Genomic DNA, 22,243 nt, shown 5'->3' on the forward strand with positions numbered 1-22,243 from the left:
TTTTTGGTAAAATTTTGGTTGTTTCCAGTCTAATTTTTTTTGTGTAAAAATTATTTGGCAGATGATGAGAAAACCTAGGCCAGCTTGTTTGAACTAATTGGGTGTAAAATTTAATTTTTGCGTAACGAAGCTGAAAGCGTCAACTCTAGCGATATCATTCATTTTAGAAATTGTATTTCAAAGACTGCGTCACACTTTTCTCGAAGAGATTTTTGTTGGGATTTAGTAATGGAAATACGAGCACATAATATACATTCAAGTCTCGATACAAGCAACAATCAAATTAATACTTAGAGGACTCTTCATTTTGTTTATTTTAACATGAAAAATACATTTAAGTACCAAGAAATGTTCCGGCGATTCCATTAAAAAGCTATTGTCTATCAAAATTTGAGTACTGCATTTGAGCTTTCGATATTTAAGGGTCCTATTAAGTATAGTGGATATGGTACATAACTAAACATGTCACATACGGCTATTCATCTGTTATCGATAACGACGACAAAGATAATGACAAGATCTGGGTAATATGGTTGTTTATATAGTAAAATGCACGTTTAAAAAATTGAAGTACCAGATTTGAAGTCAACTTATTTAAAATACACTGATCGGTGAAGTAATAGACCCGATAATAATTATCTGTTTGAGCGAGATTTCCATTTCCCATAGTCTTGTAAAGCTCCAATGTTAGCACCTACTTCTCAAATGTTAGATTTTCAAATAGTAATATTTGGTCAACAAATAAACCAGGCATTAGCGGTTCACTTTTCAAACGTCAAATTAGTGACCTAATACAATGTATGAAAATGAAATCAAATGAACTCTTCAAGTGAACTCTTCTTTCTTATTTATTTCTTATAGTGGTCAGTGCAAAGTTCTGAAAGAACAGGTAAAGACACTTACGAAGGCGGGTGAAACACAAATCTTGACAATTCAGACATCTTTGAAAAGTCAACTTGAAAACAATTTTTATTTTGTTAAGTTGAAATTGTCATATAAAATTTTCCAAACCTAGTTCTACAGGAAAATTTTGATCACACCGCCTTCGTGATCAACTTGAAAGTGTCTTAACCTGTTCTTTCAGAACCTTGGGTCAGTGCTTGTAACTAACTCGTCTCGTAAATAGTGTATACTTACCCTAAATTCTTGTAGACAGTTCCTTCGAGTGTATGTTCTTTGTTGAAAACATTTGGTGTTTGCTTTTTTTAAATGTCTTTTATTGAAATTATTAAATTGCATTTTTTCGTGGAACATTTTTAGTATTTATTGCAAGAAAATTAGAAATTTTGATTATCGAAACCGTTGCTAGTAAATCGTAAAAGGTGCATAAAATTTTGAGTCTAAATAAATAAATGGATCGAAAAAGAAGACGTTCAGCCATTCACTGTTTTACTGGACAAATTCACTAATCACTATCAATATATAATTATTTTTTTTAAATTTGAATTGTCTCCTAAATGCTACAAATTGTATAGTTGGTTGTTACATATCTATAGGTCTACAGATTGATATATAAATAATATTTTTGTTTACAGGTCATTCTTGTGTCTTTCATAAAAGTGATAATTTCATTCGAATCGAAGAAATTCCCATTCGCATTTCATTTTGATCGTTGTGTTTCGCTATAGGTTTTGTACACACATTGAAAGTATATACAGTAGCGGTTAATGAATTTATATTAGTTTGAAAAACAATAGAAGACGACAATAAAAGTTACTAAAAAAAAGTTCAGTCAAATACAGTCCAATTATTTCTATCACTTGAGTTTCGCATTGATCCATTCGATTGACTGCTACCACTGGCTCCCATATTACAATCGTCCACCAAACTAAACTGATCCAATCCATATTTTCGCAACAATTCCACATCGTCATCGTTGGTACGGTTTTGAGGCTTCTTCAGCGGCATTTGACGCTGCGGTGTGTAGTAGGGATACATCGGATTCGCAAGGCCGGGTAGCGGCACTCTATTTAGCGATTGCGATGATGACGCTACTAAAGCTGTTTTTGGTGGGGGCATCGGTTTGGCATTTTTATTTAGCGGATCGAAGTCCTCCAGTTCAAAACTTGTGTTCGCTTCGAGGTTGATGAGATTTGGTGTTGTGTCATTTGACTTATTTTGCTGTGAATGTTTTTTTTAAAGAATGTTAGTCGTTTCGTCGAATTATGAATAATTTGTGGTAACTATATTGGTCATGCAAAGCTGTATAAATTCATAATCACATTTTAGATTTATTTTTTTATGCATTCTCGTGCATTAAGTCATGCATCATATCGGTATCAGTTGTTGTCGCCGTTTTATCGCAAAACCTTATTGTTCTGAGAAGTTCATAGAGAAATATGATTCTATCAATTCGTCATTTATGACTGGACTGGACATTTCCATCCAATATTTTATTTAGAGTTAAGAATTCCATTTCCATTTCATTTCAAGTTCGAATTCGATGTTTTGTTGAGGTGTAATTTTGTCTTCCTGGACAAAGTAGTCAAATACATTTTTTACAACTTTTTAAAATGAACTTTTGCAGTCTCTGCATATGTAGGAATTTTAAAAAGTTTGAGAAAAATTATTCCACATCTTTCGAGTTATAAATGGTTTCCAGAACCACAGATTTTGATTTTGTACAATCATTTTGTACCATATGATTCTAAGAATAGTTTTCCACTGAGGGATTCTTTTGAAGATAGACTTCTAAAAATCGACCCATTTTTATAAGGGATGGTCTAAATATCACTGGAGCGGTCTTGAGCCATTGGCGCCGAAATCACTATCATGGACTTTGTGACCGCTGGAAGTGAGCGGCCTGATAGAGGCCTAATCTTTGCCATGATACCACACATGTCGGAGTAGTAACAGGTGACAGATTTATTGGTAAATTCACACCTTAAATATTTTAATGTCTCTAGTCTCTACGGCTCAACTGAGAGTAATACTAATAGTATTATTGATAACATGGCTTTGTCGGGGTTTTCTAATTTACTCTCAATGAAGCCGTAAAGGCATCAAAGGCATCTTATTTTGAGGTTTTACAAAAATAGCAAATTTTCGAGTAGAGAGACAACGTACACTACGTATCAGTAGCTACATATTGCCTTCGGCACAAGATCTATGTCCTGCCAAGATGGTTGAAATCGAGCGAATATCCGAGCGCACAGACACGTTTCTTAACTTCTTGTTGTAATTTTATTACAAATCAAAATGACCAACAGTTGGTAATAACATAACGCAAACATTGAATATAGGAGGATCAATGTCCCGCTTAAATATTGATAGAAATAAGCATTCTAATTTAACCTTCGTTCAGTGCCATGCAGGTTAATAGAACTATAATCGTAAACCATTATGCATAACGACATGTAAGATACGGTAACATTTTGAGGGATAAAAGAGGCTTTTTAGACCGAGTGAAGTGACGCAGATATTGCTACTTGTACACACAGAAAACATGGAACCATCGACTGCATCCATTGTCTCGTCATTGTAGTACAGTTTAAGTTTCGTTCTAATGATTTATGTGTGCAGAAGGATTTAATTTTGTACAAAGCGCAATGGCAATTGGTTTTGCTTCCTACACCCGTTAAGCTTCCACAACATACTAACCCATCATATACAACTATCTGAACAACATATAGCTTCAACCTCAACGTAAACAATTAACAAATGAATTAAATGAATGCAACACACAGCACATACCTCAATGTGTGATTTCCGAATTGGTGCTATAGGCGGTGCCGCCACCGATGTATTTATGCTATAAAAATCGTTATTTACAAATTGATTTTCGAACATGGATACGGGAAGATCGATTTTAGTTTTGGCATGATTTGAATTAGATACACGAGGGGGCACTGGCGGCGAAGGCATTTCCGGTGGACTATCAAAACTTGAGCTTTTCGACGATGAATTAAATGAATCGTCGGATGGATTTGGTATACGATGTTTCGATGACGATTTTAGTGTTGCCTCGACTAGACATAGTGCCCCGATTGACAATGCGTCCGAGCTATACGAATCGGATGTGCTTTGAAATGTGGGCGTGTGTAGAAGCGATCCACTTCGTAATGGTCTCAATGTACTGTAGTCCATGGAGGGTTTTAGCTGTACAGGAAATTCAGGAAAAATGATATTATTCGAGAGAAAAATGGTTTAAAAAAAACATGTTTTACAACGGTAACTCAAGTCAAAATGTACACATTGTGCGAGAGATATTATAGCGGAGTGTGATGATGATGATGATGGAATATGAATGGATAGGTAACGGTATATAAATGATAATAAGGACAAAAGCATAGCAATGGGTGTTCGGTCAAATATAAACAGAAATGAAAAAATAAAACTAAAACAACAACCAAACTGTATATCAAACCATAGCAGCAAAAAAAAACGAACAAAAAAAACCTCAAAATTTCTTATGCCTACGAAAATGAGCAAACCATCTAAAGCTTTGATAGTTTTTCTTTCATTTTGAACGTTCAACCACTTACGCTTCGGTCGACTGCAGGCATTTTAAACAATGCATGCTGTTGCAGTTCTTGCAATATGTTCATCTCTGACGATGAATTTGAACTAGGCTGGCTAACAGTTGGGCTCTTATTGATATGGTTATTATTGGTAAAATTTGAATTATTCATCAATGAATTGGAGGTCTGAAGCATTGTATTAGGTTTGCGATGGTTTTGGTTGTGGGAATATTCAGTTTGTGGTCGTTTTGTAAATACCGGTGAATTGGGCGCCGAATGATGTCCGCCATCGTGCGATTGCGAGTGGTTGCCATACTGATGCGACGAATTCGGTGGCGTACGATCCCGTAGCTTTGATTTGAAATCTTTGTATGCGCTTTTGACGCCACGGCTTCCTTGCTTGACCTTTGTTGGTGAATGGGGTTTAATAAAGATTGAGATTAATAACAAAATTTCAAAACGAGAAACGTTAATTAATTGTAAAATTGCTTTTAAGTTTGGGAAATGTGCGGCCACAAAAAAATTCCCGTGTCATTTCTACGTCTACTTTTTCGATACCTTCCAATGCCAATACAATTTGTCTGTCGATGATGATTAAATTGCCGTAAGATCAAACTACAGGAAGTCAAATAGACGAATTCAGAATATTAGAAAACATGGGACGTAGAGCACCAGGATCTGTTTTTCTCGCAAAATTGTTTCGGTCCCAAAAATTTTCGAGTTCATCTACAAATTGACGAAAATGTCCTGACCAATTTTGAAGACGAAAATATAAATTTGTGCAAATTAAAACCAATGCCTCCACTTAATGTACAACAATGTAGAGTGTGACGAATATTAATCGCCAGTAAAATGAAGCGCGAAAGCTTGGAGATGTGAAAGCTTACACTCATACACTCTTATTATGTACGTAAAATGTATACCCATGTCAACGAATTGACCGATTGCATTTTTTCACCTGTAGTTTAACAATAAAAATGTCATGTATGTGCAGAATCTGCATTGCAGATCTGTGTGTTTCTGTAATATACGCACAGAAAAACATACAAACATTAATATAACGCCCATCACCAATGAAAAACTAATTCGCCTAATTCAACGGATATCGATTTCTATCTCTGTCATATCCACCTTCAACAACAGAGTCACTCGTTATGGTTTACGATGGAATGTTACGTGCGTATAAACATAGATTGTCTGTGTTGTGTATGAATTATCAATGATGCGGCACTCCAATTTATTTACTGAATGAATCAGAAACGCGTTATCTCATTATTTTTCGTAAAAAAATTCGCGGAACTCTTTCAGTCTGTTTGGCTGGATTTGATTTTTTTTTCTTCTTAAAATCTACATCAGTACGCTAGTCATAAGATGAGTAGAGTACACAGTTTGTATGTCTGAAAAATGCTTGAAAATGTATGAGCCAAATATTTGTAATGCTTGATGTAAACCTGATGTAAACGCCTATTTTTCTGGCATTTTTCATGGTTCCACAAACTGTGTCCATCCCAAAGAGAAATTGTGGTATTATACCGAAAGTCAATTGTCTCAAATTATCGGTATCCGAATACAAATACTTATGTACATTATAATCCACAATCATTCGGAATGAAAGCAATCGTTATCAATCAACGAGTAAATTAAGATGAGTACAGAGTTCCAAAATGCATGAAAAATGCTTGCAAAATCAGGCGTGAAAAATATTCGGAATTTGTCTCATACATTATCGTATATTATGTCAATATTTCTCACATTTGATGTAAACTCTGATTTTGCAAGCATTTTTCACGATCTGGGTACTCGCCTTTAAAAATGAGACACTCGTGTTGACTTTTAATTTATGAAATCTAGTACTTGGTACAGACTTACTTAGATCAAATAGAATAGCGTATTGATGGTATTGTGTGAAAAGTAGAAAATAAAGCACCACTCACCGATTCCATCGCAGACTTATAAGCAGGATTAGTCTGCAAAAACCCGAACTTTAATTACATTACACTCAAAAAAGCACACATTTAGCATTATTAGTTGTGTCAACAAAAAAGAGAATTTTGAAATCTTATTGTGAACATTTAATTGAAAGAAAAGAAAAACAAAATCTCACACTGAAATGTATATAATAATGATTTGACGGTGACAATGTTTCATTATGAACGATGTCGTGAAAATGTTTTGCACAAAAAATCTCTCACCTTGTCCTTAACATTTTTCAAGAATCCCTTGTAGTGCATTCCCTTTCGACCGGTTTTCTCCGAATGCCTCAACGTTTCCAATTCAAATTCATCGGAAAAACCGAGACCAGTGTTCAGCATGTCAAGTCTTTCCTCGATGAACTGTGCAATCGAAACGGTTTTTATTTTTTTATTTTCTTTTTCATATTTCCCAACGAACCTGCTGAAATATTTGCAATTCCATCATGTTCCGCAGAAACGGTCTCAGGCTCGGTGCACGTGAATCAATGAATGTGTCACGGTCCCATGTTATTTTGTCGCCCTGTGTAAACTTTATTGCATCCCTGTATCCTCCGATTAATTGAACTAGAATTCCTAAAAATATTTTCGAGACCCGATCGCCGATGTGTTCACTAGGATTGCTCAACTGCTTTTTCAGCTGAGACACCAACTCTTGTGGCATGCTTTTAACATCGTCGAAGGGTGAATCAAAGGTCTTGTTATCACAGTTCAGGACTACAACTTCACCCAATTCATCACGAGTCATCTAAAATAACATTGCCTCCAGTTAATTCATTCAATTTTTCTTCCATAACAAGTTCCTTACGGTTTTCAATACTGCTTCAGGAACTCCGATTAAAAACGGCATTGGTGCACATAAAATTTCTCTCATTTTCATTGGTAGTATCGGAATGAATATGTGCTGCCATACCATTGGATATAAAAAAGCGTTAGCGGCCTGTACACAAGAGGACAAACGATCGAAACGGTGTGATGTAAACACGATGCGCCGTTCTGCTAACATAGCAGCAAATACGCTGATCATGTTCCTTGCATCGACAAAATTATAATATAAATTGAGGTTGTGATTCTCTGGAATACTCGGTAACTGGAATTGGGAAGGCCGTTGGAACATGAAATTCTGTGAAACAAAATTGAAAAAAAGGGTTCCATTGAATGTATTGTTGAAGTTAACGCAAATCAGCTTTCTTACATTTGTTCCAGAATTGTAAAACAATTTCAAGCTGGCCCCTGGTTCAGGAACTCCTCGGTTATAGGCTTCGGACAAAAATGGTTGAAATTCATCGCCATCCGATTTTTTCAATTCACCCAAAACATTCATGAAACGAATGAACGTGTCGTGCCATGGTAAATAAGTTATTAGTACCATCGCAGTTCCTGATCTTGGATCGTGACGACAGAAACCGAAACGCCATTTCGAGTCACTACTCGTCAGCACAAATGAATACAATTGCAGGGAATCGCTAAAGTGGAAAACAAAGAAACATCCATGTGACCAATTGACGTCGTTTACAGTCACTTAAGCACATCACTTACTTGGTAAAGTTACACGGATATGCAAAGTCCGGAATTTTAGTGATAATTTCCGGATCTTTGAATTTTTCGGGGAACGACGATATTATGTATCCACTGGCTTTCTCTCCAGCTGTAGCTGGTCGAATTTCACACCAAAACTCAAAGAGTTTCTGAACTTCTTCACTATTTTTTTGTGCAATAAATTGGTTTTATTAATAAATTGCTGGTTGTGCTTCTGCAGATTTTGTTACCACTTACTTGTACCGTGAATTCATTACATTAATTTTAGCCGAGCTGCATGATTTTGTATCAATTAGAAGTGATTTGTACGAATTTTATTGAAAGAGAAATTTTACTTTTTTGTGACATTTACTACTCATTCATGACAAATGAAGTCATCCGGATTCTGCGAAACATGACTGCTGAACAGTGTTGTCAGCATTTTGCATCACTGCCGGATTGTATATCGTGCCAAAATCAAGGCTGTAAACTTTGGGGTAGGTCACACAGACACAGATACACCACAGTAGATGATAAAATGGGTGATTTCTTACAAAAATTCACCTCATCTGATGATTCTCGTCGTGGTGACCCTCCCAAGTTTACAGCCTTGGCCAAAATAAAGTATATAAAGGGTTGTGAGGCAGTTTGTGCAACTTTAAGGGCTAGACACAGCTCGTGAGACCGTGAAAAATAACTGCCGATAAGTATTTACATCAAACAAGAAGAATATTTGACAGATGACTTAGATGACTTATACATTTTATGTCAACATTTTTTGCATTTGTCAAGCATTTTTCAGAGTTTCTTTATGAACTCTGTACTAATTTTAAGAAAATACCAGTAAGTATTGAGAACCTTTAAAAGTTGTGGTAAAATGACTCAAAGTTAAGAAGATTTGAGGCAGATAGATGTCTGGACACTGATTCTCATTAATTTAAGAATTCGTAGATTGACAGTTGTCACCTTGAAAGTTATGAATCGTATGGACCACTCTTAGCGCTCTTAGCATTGAAGTGAAAACTGTCAAGTTACGAATTCTTAAATTCACGAGAATTGACGCCCTGGTATGTATTTGAATATTTTCTTTGAATGACAGTGGTGCAGGAATACTTTTGAATTTCGAAACCATTTTACCCATTTTACCGCAGCTTGTGCTGACAGCACTTGCAGAAGAAATTTAGTTGTCAATATCACATGTCATAACAAACCAAACACTGCGAGGAGCAGTGAATGTTTTCATTTACATGTAACCTGACTGAATTATTGCATTGATTTATTTAATTGATTCACAACTCCGGTAAGAACGGCTAATAATTGGGCAATCGCTCTCCAAAATTTGATTAGATTTTTCGCTAAATTTCTGCCGCAACTTTATCGCCCGTCGCGGAATAATTTTTTTTTTCTTCACATGAGTCAGTGTTGAAGTACTAAACTGATAATCAAAGAACTAATTTAAAATTGATGTTATCGATTCAAGCAATGACCGCATTTCCTTTCAACTTATTGCAGAACGAATACTAGCCAGCCATGAAAATTCGTAAATCAATTCTACCTCATGGCCTAACCGACATGGGATCCACAGTGTTTCTTGCCATTTGCATACCGGCCGTATTTATTTTTGAAATAGTTATCATATTGCCAGCATTCTTTGAACCGGGTACATTGATGTATATCCTGCACATAGTTTTGGGTACATTCCTGTTATTCAATGTCACCGCAAACAAAATCACGATGATGTTACGTGACACCAGTATCAAAGGTGAAAAATTAGTGCCCAGTGAAAGGACTGAAAAGCTCTGGAAAATGTGTGCTGTGTGTGAAACGTTAACGCCTCCACGGACATGGCATTGTAACACTTGTAATACATGCATCTTACGACGTGATCATCATTGCGCATTCACCGGCTGTTGTGTCGGTCACACTAATCAGAGATATTTTTTAATGTTACTCGGTTACCTGTTTCTTAGTACGTTCTACGCTAGTCTGTACAACAACTATTTCATTTGGGTCATTCATGCGGATAAATTCCTGAAAAGTGCAACGATTTTGAAATTGGCCTTTCCACTGTTCATGATCGCATGGGATCAATCGACCGAGACGTGTTATCTGGCTGGATATCTGATAAATATGGTCGGAGTGTTCTTCATTGGATTTTTGCTCATTTATCACATGCGCAATGTGCTTCGAGGCACGTTAACTCATGAAAAGACATTGGCTTACGATCTGGGAGTCAAAAGAAACATTGAAATGGTTTTTGGTGTCAGATGGTACCTGACATGGATTTCACCGTTTGTTACGAGTGACTTGCCACATGACGGAATTCACTGGGGGGATGTGCTGGAAGAGGCTAGTAAAAATCGATAAACATTTCACACGGAATGTTACATTTATTTTGCCAAAAATACAACAAATTTTCATTGACGCAAGACTACATGTATACCTAGTTCAAAATTGCAGGTAAAGGCACGGAAAAGAGACTTAATTGTATTGTATTAGCTAGAACATTTTTTTAAAATTACTGATGCTTACGTATATAGCACAAACATTATTATATCACCGTTTTTTACTAACCAAAAATGATGAGTCTACCTGTCCATTGTTGTTGTACAATAAAATTCGTTTCTAGTCAACAGTCGTATAACAATCCTTTTGATGTTTCATTGTAAATTTTATGGACAAATAAACTATTGAGTGCTTGCATTTTGCAGACAAATTTTTGTATTGCATCAATTTCTATATCTCGCCTGAAACTAATTCTGCTCCATGGAAATTACTTATAAAAACACATTCGTAAATGAACATTCCTAAGTTTTGGTTACACAGTGTGTAATACGCACTCATGTCCCATGAGTAAAAATGAGTTTTTATTAAACCAACTCCGAATATTATATAACATCAATGTATTGCACATCTGCATTCGCTTTACATTCCTCATCTACTTTTGTAACCCTCCCTTTGCTCAAATGAAATAAATTTGCATTTTACTTAATGACGTAAAAACCTCCGCACTCGTCAAAATAAATAGTTATTTACATTACAAGGGATAAAAAGATGAAAAGTAGAGTTTTTGTGTGAATTTTGTTGTCCGAGGCGAAGCCGAGGTCAATAAACACACGAAAACGAGACTTTTCATCTTTTTGTCCCTTGTTATGAAATGGATTTTACATGCTGAGGGCTTCGAAAGAAGTGCTTGAAACATGAAAAGTACGGTTTTCGACGCATGTAGCATGTAAGGGTGTTTAATGACTTCAAATGGTAAACATGGTAAATGCCCTTTTATGGGTATCCTGTATCAAATGCAGCAAAATCTTCACAGACGATAATGGGGTAGTAATAGGATAATGTACTACCACACTGTAACGTATGTTCACTGGTACCACTACCGAATATGCTACTTCTTTCGATCAACTCTACGCATTTTCAACCGATTTAGATAAAATCTTTTACTTTCTATTCATTAGGTTTTCAATTTTGGCTATAACATGCATTTTGTGAGACCGAAAACACACGAGCAATTTTGCGTTGCTAACATCGGCAATTATGCTGCGTTCTTCATTGTTTAATGTATGCTTCAAGTCCGATTACAATGCAAAGCTCAACATAATTGTCGATTTCGGTAAGGTAAAATTGCTCGGGTGTTTTCGGCATTATTAAAGATCGATTACCCTTGACATTAATCCGACCCCAAAACTGAAATATCATTCATCAAATCAAAGAAATGGTTATTTCACATTAAAAATTAATTTCTTTATGAAGTAGATCTTTACTGGATACACTACGACTAGGAAGTAAAATCCCGAAATTGCCAGAAAATTACTTCATCCGAAAGGTTAACATTAGAACACTGGCTTTTTACTAATTCTCTAAGGAGCGGCAATCTCTTCCATGCCAATTTTCCGCTAGGCTAGACAAGTATCTGTTTACTTCCATAACACGGGCACGTTGTAAATCCAGTCGCTCTTGATGAGCGTCTGTCCAATGTTCCTGGAACGATGTTGGTAAATTTATACAAAATTATTGGCGGGAAGAAAATTTCAAAATTACCACATGGGAACCCATCCGCCCTAAATTCTTTATCTTGTCTTGTACAATTGATATTTGCTTCAAGTACCATTCTTGAGCTTTATCAACAGCATTTAGTCCATCCATCAACACTACCTGAAAAGGGAACATTTGCATTCACTAAACATTTTTATCAACTTAAGTGAATAGAAAGCAGCAGAGCAAAAAATAATCTTAGGCTGACAAAGCCGGTGGGCCGATTAGTAATCTATTCAATTTATGAATCTTGGACTGGTATATACCACTAAAAACAATAGCCATAGCACTGCTACTAGCACTAGTAGCAGTGCTGTGCAATAGCATTTTATATCAACCACGGTCACAGTTACTGCTATACACACTTCACATTTGCATAGAATGAATGTTAATTGAAGGAACTGTTGTTACTGATTACAAAGCAAAAAATCTGAGAAATTTGTTACCTTTTCTTGTTCTAACTGCTTCAATTTCCTCAACAAATTGTAGTCAATTCCATTCTGTAGTGTATGACGCCTGGGCTCACGTCTTCGAACATTCGCTTTCTTTTGAAACAAATTATTTTGCGGCTGACCGTCAGCTGTACCACGGTTTATCTGGGTCACCTGGTATTTCTTATCTTTATTATCCATTTCATTCATCAAAACACCCATTTGCCAATTTTGTAGAGCATGACGAATTTCAGCTTTATCAAATCGATCCAAATTATTTATATTTGTTACACCATTGCCCATAACCAAGGCCGTTCGCGGTGGTTTCGGCGGTGCGTATAAACTTGGTATAATGTACGGTTCGGGTGTTGTATTATCGCTGTCTTTTTCTGGACAAAGTTTTGGCAAACTAAGAGTTCGTTGAACTGGTATTGCATTATTTGGTCGTACAGCTGCTGTGTTATTGCTATTCCATTGTGATGAAGTGGAAAAGGAATTTTCTAAATCCAACAGTGGAGCTGATGGTGGTCGTTGTAGTTTTTTAGTATCCGAACTATTGATGTCATTGTTGTTGGTCAATGATTTTCTCGTTTTGTTCGCATCATTTTGGTTGCGTAAACAAATTTTTAATCCGGCACAAAATCGCTCGAACGTTAACATACCATTTAATGGGGTTACCTTCGCTAAACACTCGATTACGCCATGTGGAAGACCTTTGGCACCATCATCTTGCCACCGTTGCTCAATATCGGACAATCTAACAAAACCCGTTCTTTTGTCGTCCATTAAATCAAACAGTGTTCTCATTGCAGAAACAAACTGTTTTGGTAAATTTTCGACTGGCCCACTATTGAATTTCAGTGCTAGAGTTGGTTGTACATTTCCAAGTGGAATGTTTTGTTTTGTTGGTATATTCGATGATCCAATATTTCTTTGCATCATTCACGTTGAATGGAACACACTCAAATATTTTATAAAAGTAAATTGAACAATAAACTACTCGTAATGTTACACGAATGTGGTTAAATGCAACAGCATATTTCTTTATGGACAATGCACTCACTCGTCGTTGGTTCACGGTTCACTCTTCTTCTATGACTGCAGTGGCCGCGCACACACAATGAATGCAATATCACAATGTTATAGTTATAGCATCGAGTTACACATGAGCTGAGCATATACGTATAACTAAAAACACGTTTAGCACACAAACTTGATCTTATACCTAAATTGATAGACGTTTCGCGATAGTTGAAAATTGCAGTCTATACTTTCGATTTAAATTTTTGTTTGTTAAACATATCGAAATGACTATACTATGAGATCATTACAATGAAATGTTGCTCTATTTTGGATGTTATACACCTTTTCTGAGTCCACACGAGTCACAACTACAATATACCCGCCTTCATCTGTTGTATTGATGCTGGTAACTAAACAACTTTAGCAAATGTACCGTTTTAATATTGTAAATTTTTGACATTTTATTGTAGGTACGTCCTTTCCACCTACGTAGAATTCCAATACTGTTGAAATCATAATATCACACTGACTGCTAGCGACTTGTTTAACAGAGGCCATACATTAGCGCTTTTAACATAATCTACCTGCTCTACCGTGTATTTAACATACATTTCGATTGAGAGAATATTTAAAAAAAAAAAAAACGTTTTACCTATACAAATGCTCCAAAACATAACCGACTGTAAAAATATTGGTTGGTACACTCTTTCAGTGAAGGTATATCGTGGTTAACATTCTAAATTAAAAGAAAAACAAATGGTCTGATAGTGGATAGTAGTGCAGTCAATTGTTGTAAAAAGAAATGTTAAAAAAAGGAAGTATTTCTGATTCTGATTTGAATGAATAGAGTGTTATGATGAAAGAGAAGTAAATACTTTGACAAGTACCCCAAGGCAATTTATAATAACTAGAATTCGGTTTTCTCGCTCTGATCATAACAGTCTATAAAGGATCTAATGAAATTCTTCTTATTTTCTTCACAATGTTAAAAGTAGGGCTGCAAATCAAATTGGCCTAGAGAAGAAGCTACCGAAAATAGATGGGCAATTTCCCGTTGATGTTATTGAAAATTATGCTGCGTTTTCCATTGTAATCGGATTTTCAACTCATACTAAACAATGAAAAACGCAGCATAATTGTCAATCACATCAACGTTGAATTCCTCATCTGTTTTCGATCTATAGCACGCAAAATCATTTTAAATTAACCTACTCTTTTGGATTTTTGTTTTACGATGAGTTGTTTTTTTTAAGTAATGAAACGGTTGTGAAGGTTAAGAAGCATCGGTACTAAGCTAAAATTGTAACCTGCATTTGCATGTATCGTAATTCAATCCTTTGTATAACGATGAGCAGTTCACAGTAACTACAGCCAAAACTAATTTTTATTTAAAGCTAACACATTCGTGGTCGTTATTGCGATCAGCGGTTGTACATTCTTCAAAAAGGATTCTGATGAAAAGATATCATCAAAAATGAAATACGAGACACACAAATGTAGGCTACAATGTTAGCTAAGCATCGATGCCTCTTGAGGATATGAATCGGTTAGAAAAGACTGAATTTCCCTCACATGTACATCATATTTTACAGGCTCCAACGGAGCCTGGTCCAATTTCAAAAAATCCCTCATTGCTAGATGTTAGTAAATTACATCACCCTTTTCCGACTCCTTTTGCAGGACATTTTTTCATGCTACCAACGCACTTCAAGCAAAAGTGTTAATAGTGACAGCTGCCAAATAGAGTACTAGTTTGTATGAAATTTTATTCCCACTCTTTGTGTACAGTGTAAAATTATGTATGGAGTACTGTTACGTTTCAGTACCCTATTTAGAGTACCACTTTTGCTTGAAGTGCGTTGATGCAACGAAAATTGGTTTTGCTTTGTTGTGTAAAGTAGAGTACACATCTACGCGATTGTGATAGGAGATAGATTTGATTTGGTGCAATACTACACACTCAAACCCTTTTTCCATCATTTCTCCAAACAGGTACTGTTTGTTTATTATGTGCTAGAAAGCCGAGGCAGTGAAGTAAAAGCGCCTGACCGTATGCTAGCATTAGAATGTTATTTTCAAAGACGATTTTTTTTATTAAAAGTTATGCTAAATACAGTTTTCCCGCTATCAACTACCGACTACTTCCCCGCTATCAACATTGACTATCAAGCAAATTTGGATTGAATGTAAATGATTTCGCCCGGACAAGAGAGAACATTGTTCAAGCAACAGAAGGACATAACAATAGGAGACTTAATAAAAAATGCAGTATTATGACAAGGTTGTGTTTTAATCATAAAGTTATAACTACAACAGGACCTAGCTTAATAGTTTAAAACTGCTTATGTGAAATAGAATAATAACTAACGACAGTGTACCATGCAATTTTACATGACGTTTAGTGTAAATATTACTCTATTTGACACAAGTAGTATTTAACTACTATGCTAGGTGCGTTGTTACTTCACTAGACTTAAATATGACACAATAATAATCAACGGAGGTACGGATCGAGGAACTCCAATCTTGAAAAACAATTTCAACGTAAATGCGTTCACACATTATTTTTCATCAAATATCAAATGTAGTTCTGGCAGACTTGCCTATGACGTCACATTGTTTTCCATTAAATATTGAATGTAGTGCTGATGTGCCTTTGATTCTTCCAAGTCAATTACGTTATACAAATATGAAATTTCACCCATCCGTTTCACCCATTGTATCATTTTTGCGTGCTTCTGACGATCAACCGGTGCAAATGAATCTATTGCATAAAAATTACAAATACAGGCTAGATCGGCAATAGTTAACTCATCACCACACAAATATTTTCCATTTTCTAGAAATGCTTCCAAAATATCCCAACAATTTGTAACCAATGAGATATGATTCTCAGGCATATGCGGTGACCCTTCGTAAATCGGTTCGTAAAGATATCGAATTCTTGCAAACAATGTTGTGTCGAAATGGAGACGAGAATCGATGTGTGCACGTTTTGATAAATCTTTCGGATATAGACTGTTATTAGGAGCGTACATATCGCAGAGGTACGTGTTTATCGCATGACTATCAATGATTACAGTTCCGTTATCGTCAAGGGCTGGAAGTGTGTGTTGAGGATTTATCTGAATGAATTGGAACAATGGTAAATGTGTTGTGAGTTGTAAGTTAAAGCACAACTCTTACTTTTAAGAATTCTGGAGTCAAATGTTCTCCTCTTGATATATCGATTTCTTTTAGGTCGAGATCAATATTAATAGCTTTGGCAAGAAGAACAACAGCTCTTGATGCTGGACTAACTGGCATGTAATACAACGTTAGTTTTGGAGCCATATTTGCTTCTTATGCTTAGTGCAACTGAATTTATCCACTATAATAGCAACACTTAGTCACAACACACTCAAAATGTATACTAAAGAGATAAAAATATTTAAAATCAGACTCAGTTCGAAAATTTTTGGTAGCCTTGAACGTGTGTGTGTATTGAACCTATATGTTCACAGATATAAAACTAAAAAAATATTTTTATTTACATTAGTCCCAATAAACATACGGCGTTCAAAATGAACACTGAAGAACATCTATCTAAAAGAAATGTGATGCGCAAGCATCGTACGCATACTCATATTAGAGAGATTCTATATTCAGTATCATTATTCGGCTTAATGAAAAACCATGTTTCTTTCGCAGAAGAAAATAAGGAGATCGATAGAAGAGACTTATTCTAAAGATTCTCTCCGTTTCGAATTTTCACGTACAGAAATTGTTTACTTACTATATGATGATGTAATAACGATATGCACATGTTACCTATAAAATTGTGTTGAACGAATTGCGTATAATGCATGATAACAACTCATTACTGACTCGTCATGATTTTTTTTTGCTGTTACCTCGTAAATTAAAAAGGTTGTGATAAGTTCTCTTTTTGAGATGGTATTTACTCTGACTCTATCTTCTAATGAACTGTATTAATAGATGGAGTAATTTTTCGCTTAATTAGGTTATTAAACTTTGTGTTTTGTGGACTTGGAGATAATTCGAATCGATTAATTAGATAATAATCTTCGATGAAATTTTATGCTGGCATTTTAGAGTTGGTATATTACGTTGATTTATTTGGGTTTTTTTCTCAGACACTAGCTTATCTTAACGAGGAAGACAAATTCATCACTAGTTCGACGTCAAGGTTCAAGGTTAGCATCACTTAATAATAACTCGAATGGTATTACTTGACCAAAACATATGGAAAGTAGTAAAATCAAGTTTATTGAGCATGACTTCACCAAATTAAACAACAATTACTTTTGCAACAGCAGTAGTTTGGTTTAGTGTTGTAGAAATGTAATTAGTTAGTAACAGCTCCAACTGTCGCATAGGTGCATGTCTCCTAATGGTGTCCGCCGACTTATCATATTCTAGTTAGTAAGAGGGACTAATCCAGCACCTAAGTTTCTGTTTGGCCTATTGTGCACAAAATAATGTCAGAATTTTTTCAGAAATGAAATTCCCAAAAATAAACCTTGATTGTGCATCTCAATTCATATCAACCAGTCGACTGGAATATGGTTATCATGCCTCTGGAGTAATTAGTTAGCTAAAATACATGAAAATGACAGAATTAAGTCTGTGGTGTCGGTGTGACGAGTTAGCCAAATTACTTAAGGTAATTAGTGAATTAATTCATTTGCGGTTAAGTCAAGTCAAGTATTAGAAAAGGTTTAGTTTTCCTTTCGCCTTCTCGCTCGTCAGTCGCCATTTAAATAAATAACTAACACACTAACGCTAAATTAAGTTGAAAAGCCGTCCTTAGGCTAAACACTTGCTGCAAGTGAAATATTATTATTATATTCGTAATTTGTATTTTTTTGAATATTAAAGTTCGTTAAGTTAATTCATTTGCGGACACTAATAGAACATGGAACATTTAGTGTGATAGTATAATTAGAAGTGTTTATGTTTTGAATCAACCCACTTCAAGCAAAAGTGGTACTCTAAATAGGGTACTGAAACTTGACATTGTAAAAAGAGTGGGGATAAAATTTCATACAAAATAGTACTCTATTTGACAGCTGTCATTAATAGCACTTTTGCTTGAAGTGCATTGTTTGAATGGATAAATAAGAAAAGTTAGGACTAGTACGCTATTCAAAGTCAGAGTAAATCTAAAGTACGACCATGTAAGTAAGTTAACAACACAAATATCACCAAAATGTAAAGTAGGAAATTGTGATTAATTTCTTCAAACATGCAATTGTCAAGCTTATAATACTTTAATCATACTTTCCAACAAAAAACGTATTGTCGACTTTTCAGCAGTGCCGATTACGATAATGATAAGAAACTTCGATATCATTATACTATGTTCTCCACCTTAAATACTATACGATTGTTCATATTAGTGTGGATCATGCGAATATTCACTGATTATCGGTAGTGTCGGTGAGCTTCCATGGGGTGCAGCAGGTAAGTTAATTTTTTAAATAGTAAACAAATCACCTCTAACCAAAAAGAATGAAAATGCATTTGGAAGTTGAAAATTCCAGAGCGAATCTTGCTGGTCCAAGGAATAGTCCAAGTCAATAAACACACTTGAACACGATTTTTAAATTTTTATCCCATGCGACTCGAACAGTCATTCATTAACAGTGATTATTATTTGTTAAAAACGACTAGACCAGGTATGGTCTGTTCATACAAACCGGAGAACATAGCGATTTCATATAAACAAACTCACCTCTCATGAGACATGTCGTAAAAGGACGCATACTATAATTCGCGTATGCGAGATTCCCCAACACCGACCAAACTACAAACTATATGACCATTGCCCATTCTGTATTTCTACAAAATTGTTGATCGAAAGGGAGGTACATTAGGCGGAAGCCAATCATCATATAATTCGTCTAAGGGAAGCACGTCACTTTATTCGTTACTTTTTTATTTAAATTTGAATGAATTCCGTTATTGTGCTGTGTTTTCGCGCCGCTTTATTTGTTATATGTTCTAGTTCCCCGTTTTGTGAATATAATAGAATGAAAGATAAACCAAAAGACATCACTTTAGTCACTAAAGTTAAACCGAAGTTGATTTTTACTGGGAATTTCCCCCAAAGAAGGAATGAATTCTGAAAATCTTTCTTGTATGGATAACACCTCATGCTTATAAAATGTCTCATTAAAAGCAAGGGCATTGAACCGACGTACCGGAAATGAATTTTACCAGTGATGCGTTCCATCCTAATCAATTTAAAAATTATTTTGTAAACTTTCCGAGAATGAAATGACTAAGAATTTTTCTATTGTTATTTTATTGTGGTGATAACGCTGATTATTCGTTTTAAGGATGCTTATCGCATTCAATGTAATTGATCGTCGAGGCAACATCGCATACATTTTCGTATATTAAATTTATTTGAAATTGGAACCTCTTGCGGAAAACAACAATAAACGAAAGTGATTTTTTTAAAAAAAGTGATAACCTTGTTGGACAAACGTTGTGCATCATGTTTAATCGGTTAGTTGAATTGCAAAATGAATCAGAAACCTATTTTTACTTTTAATTTTTTTCTATTAAATCAGTCAACTTAAAACCGTAACTACTAATACGGTTGGAGGTTCGTCATCTTCGTCTTCCTCCTCCTCCATAGTAACACGTTCATTCTTCACAACAAGTACCACATATCATTCGTCATCGAATTCCTTCCAAACTTCAAAATGTGCCGAAAATACAGTGCGTGATGCAATAAAACGTATAGATCAGCTAAGTATCGCTCAACCGTCCGATAAAGTTACTGCTCGGAAAGAAGAACACTGTCCATATAAAAGGATTACTTCTGAAGAGCTGCCAGCCACGAAATCTGAAAAGAGTGACACATTTCATCTGGACTGTTTAAATGCACACAATGATTACAGACGAAGGCATGGGGTCGGGCCCTTAAAACTAAGCCCGACATTATCCGACTTTGCGCAAAACTGGGCGAATGTAGGCAAATCGATAAGTTTTTTTCTGATAAATATGTACAAATGTTTCATCCACAGACGATTGCAAATAAACGACAATTGCAGCATAGCTCTGAGAGGAAATACGGAGAGAATATTTACTGGTCCAGTGGTAAGACTATCAATGGAAAAGATCCTGTAGACTCATGGTACAGTGAAATCAAACAGTACAATTATAAGAATGCCACTTTCTCGTCTGGTACTGGTCATTTCACACAAGTTGTATGGAAAAACAGCTTAGAGTTAGGAGTGGGTGTGGCGCGTGTCGGAAACGAAGTGTATGTCGTAGCAAGTTACTATCCTCCTGGTAATTTCGGTGGAGAATTTTCAAAAAACGTTTTTCCACCAAAATAGATATAATTTTAAGATTTGACTATATACACACAACGAATTATAAACGAAATGCAAAACTTGCTACGTATAATTTTAATCATTCAACTGGTATATAAACACGCAACAGAAGCTCTGATATTTTGTTCGACCGAATAGTGATTTGGAATAAATTATGCAAATGTGAATAATGTGCGACCTTGGTTGAAATTAAAGGTAAGTCCTCGAAGAAAGGGACTCTTTACATCGGTTCCTTAACTTCAGGTTTTCATTGAAACTTTTCATTTGTTAAATAAACGTTTCAATTTCTGGAAGAATTCTATTTAATGTTTTCTTACTCCTTAACGTATAGCTTCTGTTAATCATCTTTGTGTCAAAACTTATTTCAATAAATAAACTTAGAAATAGTAAAGAATGTGAAAGAGCTGGTACATCTGTACTACGACGCATAAAAAGTTAGTGCAAGAAGATGCACAATTTTGTGAGACTCCGTTTACTCCCTTCAAATCTTTTGCAAGCTTTCTATGCTTTGTAGGGTAGGAATTCAAACTAAGACACACGAAATTTACTAATAAAAAAGAAGTAACGTACTCATCATCAAGGTATGTAGTCTACCTCTATGCTCTTGCTCATCATCTAAATAGTAAGAAGTTGCGTCTTAATTCAAATGAAGTAATATCATGTTCATGGAGCAAAATTTCGGGGATATAATCAGCTATATGCATTGACATTGTCACAAGACGAAGACACTCAAAAAAGGCAAAATACGAAGCTCCCAACAATTACGTACTCTCTATTACTCACTGAACCCCCAGCAAATAAGTTTTCAGACTCATTTCAATGAAGTATGCACCACGTATTTGCCAATGTTGCCGTGATAAACTCAATTTTACAAATTTGACAAAAGACAGTCATCATGACGTTACTTTATCCAAATATTTTTTCCAATAAATTGAAACAGTTCATTGACTTTTCAAGGAAGATTTTAAAGCATGGATCGCACTAGACTCCGCTCAGGAATCGGTTCATCCGATTACAAAACAATTAAACAAAAGCCAGTGAATCGAAATGAATTTTTGAGATAAAGCTGTGTTAAATGGTCACAAAATTAAATCGTCTCAACGCATTTCAAGCATGAGTGGTACCAACGCACTTAAAGCAAAAGTGCTATTAAGGACAGCTGCCAAATAGAGTACTATTTTGTATGAAATTTTATCTTCACTCTTTTTACAGTGTAAAATTTTGTATGTAGCACGTTTCAGTACCCTATTTGGAGTGCCACTTTTGCTTGAAGTGCGTTGGTGGTACTCTAAATAGAGTATTGCAACTTTGGTCAGTGTATCAAACAAATTTTGACAAAAATTTTATACAAAATAGTATTCTATTTGGCAGCTGTCACTCGAAGCACATTTGCTCGAAGTGCGTTGATGGTGTTCAATTTGTAATCGTAAACGGAATAAAAACGGAGA

General features: G+C 35.4%; 5 protein-coding genes across 13 annotated transcripts; 2 read left to right on the forward strand and 3 right to left on the reverse strand.

Moving 5' to 3' along the window:
• Window positions 1–1,195: 1,195 nt before the first annotated feature.
• On the reverse strand, window positions 1,196–8,357 carry LOC119081698 (DENN domain-containing protein 1A). 8 transcript variants are annotated; one of them, XM_037190797.1, is made up of 10 exons: window positions 8,207–8,357; window positions 7,970–8,131; window positions 7,626–7,896; window positions 7,239–7,553; window positions 6,852–7,178; window positions 6,653–6,793; window positions 6,395–6,427; window positions 4,485–4,865; window positions 3,694–4,098; window positions 1,196–2,121 (listed from the first exon to the last, which is right to left on the reverse strand). In XM_037190797.1, the coding sequence occupies exons 1-10, from the start codon at window positions 8,221–8,223 to the stop codon at window positions 1,729–1,731; spliced, it is 2,445 nt and encodes an 814-aa protein (XP_037046692.1). In that variant the 5' UTR covers window positions 8,224–8,357; the 3' UTR covers window positions 1,196–1,728. The 8 variants fall into 8 exon arrangements, with proteins under 8 accessions (XP_037046692.1, XP_037046693.1, XP_037046698.1 ...); XM_037190799.1 differs by having other exon boundaries at window positions 1,202–2,121; window positions 4,719–4,865; window positions 8,207–8,333; XM_037190798.1 differs by lacking the exon at window positions 6,395–6,427.
• Window positions 8,358–9,113: 756 nt separating this feature from the next.
• On the forward strand, window positions 9,114–10,658 carry LOC119081700 (probable palmitoyltransferase ZDHHC24). Its single transcript, XM_037190805.1, has 2 exons — window positions 9,114–9,248; window positions 9,461–10,658. Exon 2 carries the CDS (start codon window positions 9,479–9,481, stop codon window positions 10,313–10,315), a length of 837 nt encoding a protein of 278 aa, XP_037046700.1. The 5' UTR covers window positions 9,114–9,248; window positions 9,461–9,478; the 3' UTR covers window positions 10,316–10,658.
• Window positions 10,659–11,110: 452 nt separating this feature from the next.
• Window positions 11,111–14,283, reverse strand: LOC119081701 (suppressor APC domain-containing protein 2). Of its 2 annotated transcripts, XM_037190808.1 has the most exons (4): window positions 14,096–14,283; window positions 12,436–14,032; window positions 11,996–12,109; window positions 11,111–11,935 (listed from the first exon to the last, which is right to left on the reverse strand). In XM_037190808.1, exons 2-4 carry the CDS (start codon window positions 13,360–13,362, stop codon window positions 11,807–11,809), a joined length of 1,170 nt encoding a protein of 389 aa, XP_037046703.1. In that variant the 5' UTR covers window positions 13,363–14,032; window positions 14,096–14,283; the 3' UTR covers window positions 11,111–11,806. The 2 variants fall into 2 exon arrangements, with proteins under 2 accessions (XP_037046703.1, XP_037046702.1); XM_037190807.1 differs by having other exon boundaries at window positions 12,436–14,283.
• Window positions 14,284–15,878: 1,595 nt separating this feature from the next.
• On the reverse strand, window positions 15,879–16,887 carry LOC119081702 (glutathione S-transferase 1-like). Its single transcript, XM_037190809.1, has 2 exons — window positions 16,630–16,887; window positions 15,879–16,568 (listed from the first exon to the last, which is right to left on the reverse strand). The coding sequence occupies exons 1-2, from the start codon at window positions 16,774–16,776 to the stop codon at window positions 16,047–16,049; spliced, it is 669 nt and encodes a 222-aa protein (XP_037046704.1). The 5' UTR covers window positions 16,777–16,887; the 3' UTR covers window positions 15,879–16,046.
• Window positions 16,888–19,769: 2,882 nt separating this feature from the next.
• Window positions 19,770–20,858, forward strand: LOC119081704 (Golgi-associated plant pathogenesis-related protein 1-like). Its single transcript, XM_037190814.1, has 3 exons — window positions 19,770–19,959; window positions 20,025–20,427; window positions 20,484–20,858. The coding sequence occupies exons 1-3, from the start codon at window positions 19,949–19,951 to the stop codon at window positions 20,796–20,798; spliced, it is 729 nt and encodes a 242-aa protein (XP_037046709.1). The 5' UTR covers window positions 19,770–19,948; the 3' UTR covers window positions 20,799–20,858.
• The last annotated feature ends 1,385 nt before the right edge of the window (window positions 20,859–22,243 follow it).

This window comes from Bradysia coprophila, unplaced genomic scaffold, assembly GCF_014529535.1.
Source record: "Bradysia coprophila strain Holo2 unplaced genomic scaffold, BU_Bcop_v1 contig_358, whole genome shotgun sequence".
Lineage (NCBI taxonomy): Eukaryota > Metazoa > Arthropoda > Insecta > Diptera > Sciaridae > Bradysia > Bradysia coprophila.